General features: G+C 40.0%; 1 protein-coding gene across 1 annotated transcript in view; it reads left to right on the forward strand.

The window, feature by feature from the left end:
* Positions 1-2,322: 2,322 nt before the first annotated feature.
* The window catches only part of LOC109872178 (fibroblast growth factor 12), an 89,939-nt gene continuing 89,283 nt past the window's right edge, over positions 2,323-2,978 (forward strand). Inside the window, exon 1 of the mRNA XM_031807194.1 lies at positions 2,323-2,584. Within this exon, the coding sequence (XP_031663054.1) occupies positions 2,560-2,584 (25 nt within the window). The 5' untranslated portion in view covers positions 2,323-2,559. The remainder of the gene's footprint in view (positions 2,585-2,978) is intronic.

A 2,978-nucleotide genomic window follows, 5' to 3' on the forward strand; every position in this document is an offset into this window, starting at 1 on the left:
CACATTTTACGTTTTCACTTATTGTGTGAGCTCACAAACACTAACCACACATTTTACGTTTTCACTTATTGTGTGAGCTCACAAACACTAGCCACACATTTTACGTTTTCACGAAGTTGGTTCCAGTGATGAACAGCTTTTGCAGAAAATGCCGAATGGGCAAGTGTTGTTCTTCACACTGGAACCTCCAGTTCCCATTCACTGCTCCGCCAGTATGTGAACCTATAGTTTGAATACTTAATGTTGTGGAGCAAGTCCATGCTAGAGGCAAGCCATGCAGAAGTGGAATGCAGTGTGCCATGTTGCTGAAATGAAAAAAGGCAGCGAAAGCAAAGACCAGCAGGATAACATAACCGAAGATAGGGAAAGAGGGAGGAGTTTTAGCTAATTGCGTTATCATGAGAAATGTTTCACAGAATTTTTTTTGTTGTTGCATACATTTACAATTCATTAGCTCTTGCATGTAAAAGTATTTCCTTCCAATATATTGTTTTGTTATCAATTCTTTGGGTTTTATGTTTGGTTTTCAGTAGCTAGTTTTCCATCCAATTAGCAACTGTTTTTCATACATAAAGAAAATATGAGAATTTTCTCATCATGGAGTGTTCCACCAAACGGACTTGTTGCTCATAAAACTCATTGCGTGATGAAGTCGTGCACGCAAAATATACTTTTTTTTTGCACGTGTTTCCATCGCATTTTCAACCCTACCAACAGTTTTGTCACAAACTGTTGCATTATATAGTAAATGTGTCTACTCTGGTCTTGACACGTGCGCTCTATCCAACAGCTCTCAGATACAGTGTGGATAGACTGTGAGGGTAGGTTTGTCTATAATATTTGTACTTGTCAAGCATCGATCACCATGTCACCAGAATCAGACCCTCGTTATTTATTGGAAAGGTGCATCAAAATCACAGTGCACTTTCACAATCCTGTGAAGTTCATCATAATTTATTTAATCTGTAACCAAATAAACTGTAAGGTTTCCCGAGTCATAGTGGGAGGACCACACACCATATCATCGTGTGACTTTGATATGCTGATTTTATATCAATATTTGCTCATAAATGCGTTTCAAACGCAATTTCTCGCATAATGAATATCACCAACACAAAAAGATCCCACCATGTCCGACGAACAAATTATCTGTCAGCATTTATAAAATTGTACCGAAACATCCTGTTTCCATCACAGCTGTCATGATTTTTTTTACAAGTCAGTATGACTTTACTCGCATAAAAAATGTCAGGAAACGTGGTTACTATCATTATTTTTTATTGCAATATGAAATCATTTTGTTCTAGACTTCAGAAGTTGTGCTTAATATTTAATGACACAAAAGTAACTCACTTACTAGAGAATTGCACCATATAATAACACTAGTACTCTAATAGAGGTGTTTAAAGCAGCAATCCTAATTGAAACATTAACAAAGTGCAGTCCCCGCCACAGTTTCGTTAAAAAGCTGAGGGATGGGGCTGCAGAAATGCAACCACTCTCAAATCCATAGACTAAACTGCTAAGGACTGACCATTCATGATATCAAAAATGATAGTTTTAACAATGTTTTTTTGACTATACAGTGTTTGTTTACATTTACTTTGCACAATGTGGACTTTTCTTACATGTGAAACTGCAATTAGATGTTCACTTTCACATGTAAATTGCAAGTTGACATGTGAAAAACAATCATAATGTAAAAATCTAATTTTCAGATTCATATGTGAAAAACTTTCACGTGCGGAAGTGGGATTGTTACATGTTGTTTTCTTACACAGTAAACCTGCAAATTATTTTTTTTCCCACATGTGAAACAGCACATTTTACATGTTTTTTGTTGTTGTTGTTGTTGTAAGGGTTGGACTTGCATTTTCTGAAGTCCTCTAACCAAAAGTATGATAAAAATAAATTCGCTGAATGTGCTCCCATACTGCACATTGATTAGCACCATTGCAGACTATGTTGATTTTTAGCGTATATTGTTGTTCATTCCCCTGCAAATGAGGAGGGGGTAGCATATCTGCAGCTTGCTGGCATTGTTAAACTACTCCACTTTCTGAGATAAGTATTTTAAATCTCATCCATCTTCTTTATTTTATAAACCTCCATACTTCCGCGGAACTGCAGGATATACTTGAGGGAACAGTTTCTGACTGATGGCTGGCCTGCAGTATCCTATGGCAGGTTATACTATTCCAGCCTGCAGCAAAATATACCCTAGCTCGGCTCTTCTCATTGCCTCTCTCTCTCTCTTTCTCTCTCTCTCTCTCTCTCGCTCTCTCTCACTCAGACGCACACACTCACACCTGAACCCCCGCCCATTCAGTCATTAAACAGAAGCACAACACAGGCACGCCAAAATAGCTACCGTGTTTACAGCGTTTCTAACAGATCTTAACTGTTTATCGATCAGACTTCAGCTCAGCATCCCGCTCCGCTGCTGTCCCTGCTGCCCCATCTGAAGAGGCGGAAGGAAGGCGCAACCCGATCAGGCACATTCACATCGAAGCAGTACCTTCAACTTGCCCACTGACCAGCTCTTATTTGCAGTGAAACATGAGTGATAAAGATAAAAACACCGGTAAGAAACTTTTATGTGCTTTTATTTGTTTCGTTCTATCTGCGAAGGTGCCGTGGATCAAGGCTATTGCAGTGTGTGTGTGTGTGAGTGGATCTAGAAGCGAGGAGCTTCTGTGAGTGGGGTGGACTGCGGTAGTCGAAATCCTCAACTCCCACTTTTCTGTATTTTTAGGTCCATTGCAGTATGGTGCTTTGCGCGTAGTCTAGACTATGGTGTATGCCTTTCCGCGTAAAGAGCCAAGGAAGTTGTGGGTCCTGGGCGGGCAGTGATTATACCCCCGACAGTTTCTTGGTGCAGCGCTTTGTTGGGCAATGAAACCGGGATGATTAAGAACAAGCGAGCCGGTGGCCAGACTCACTCGGTAAATGATTTACTATGTGATGCTATCGCGCAC

This window comes from Oncorhynchus kisutch, linkage group LG27, assembly GCF_002021735.2.
Source record: "Oncorhynchus kisutch isolate 150728-3 linkage group LG27, Okis_V2, whole genome shotgun sequence".
Taxonomy (NCBI): domain Eukaryota; kingdom Metazoa; phylum Chordata; class Actinopteri; order Salmoniformes; family Salmonidae; genus Oncorhynchus; species Oncorhynchus kisutch.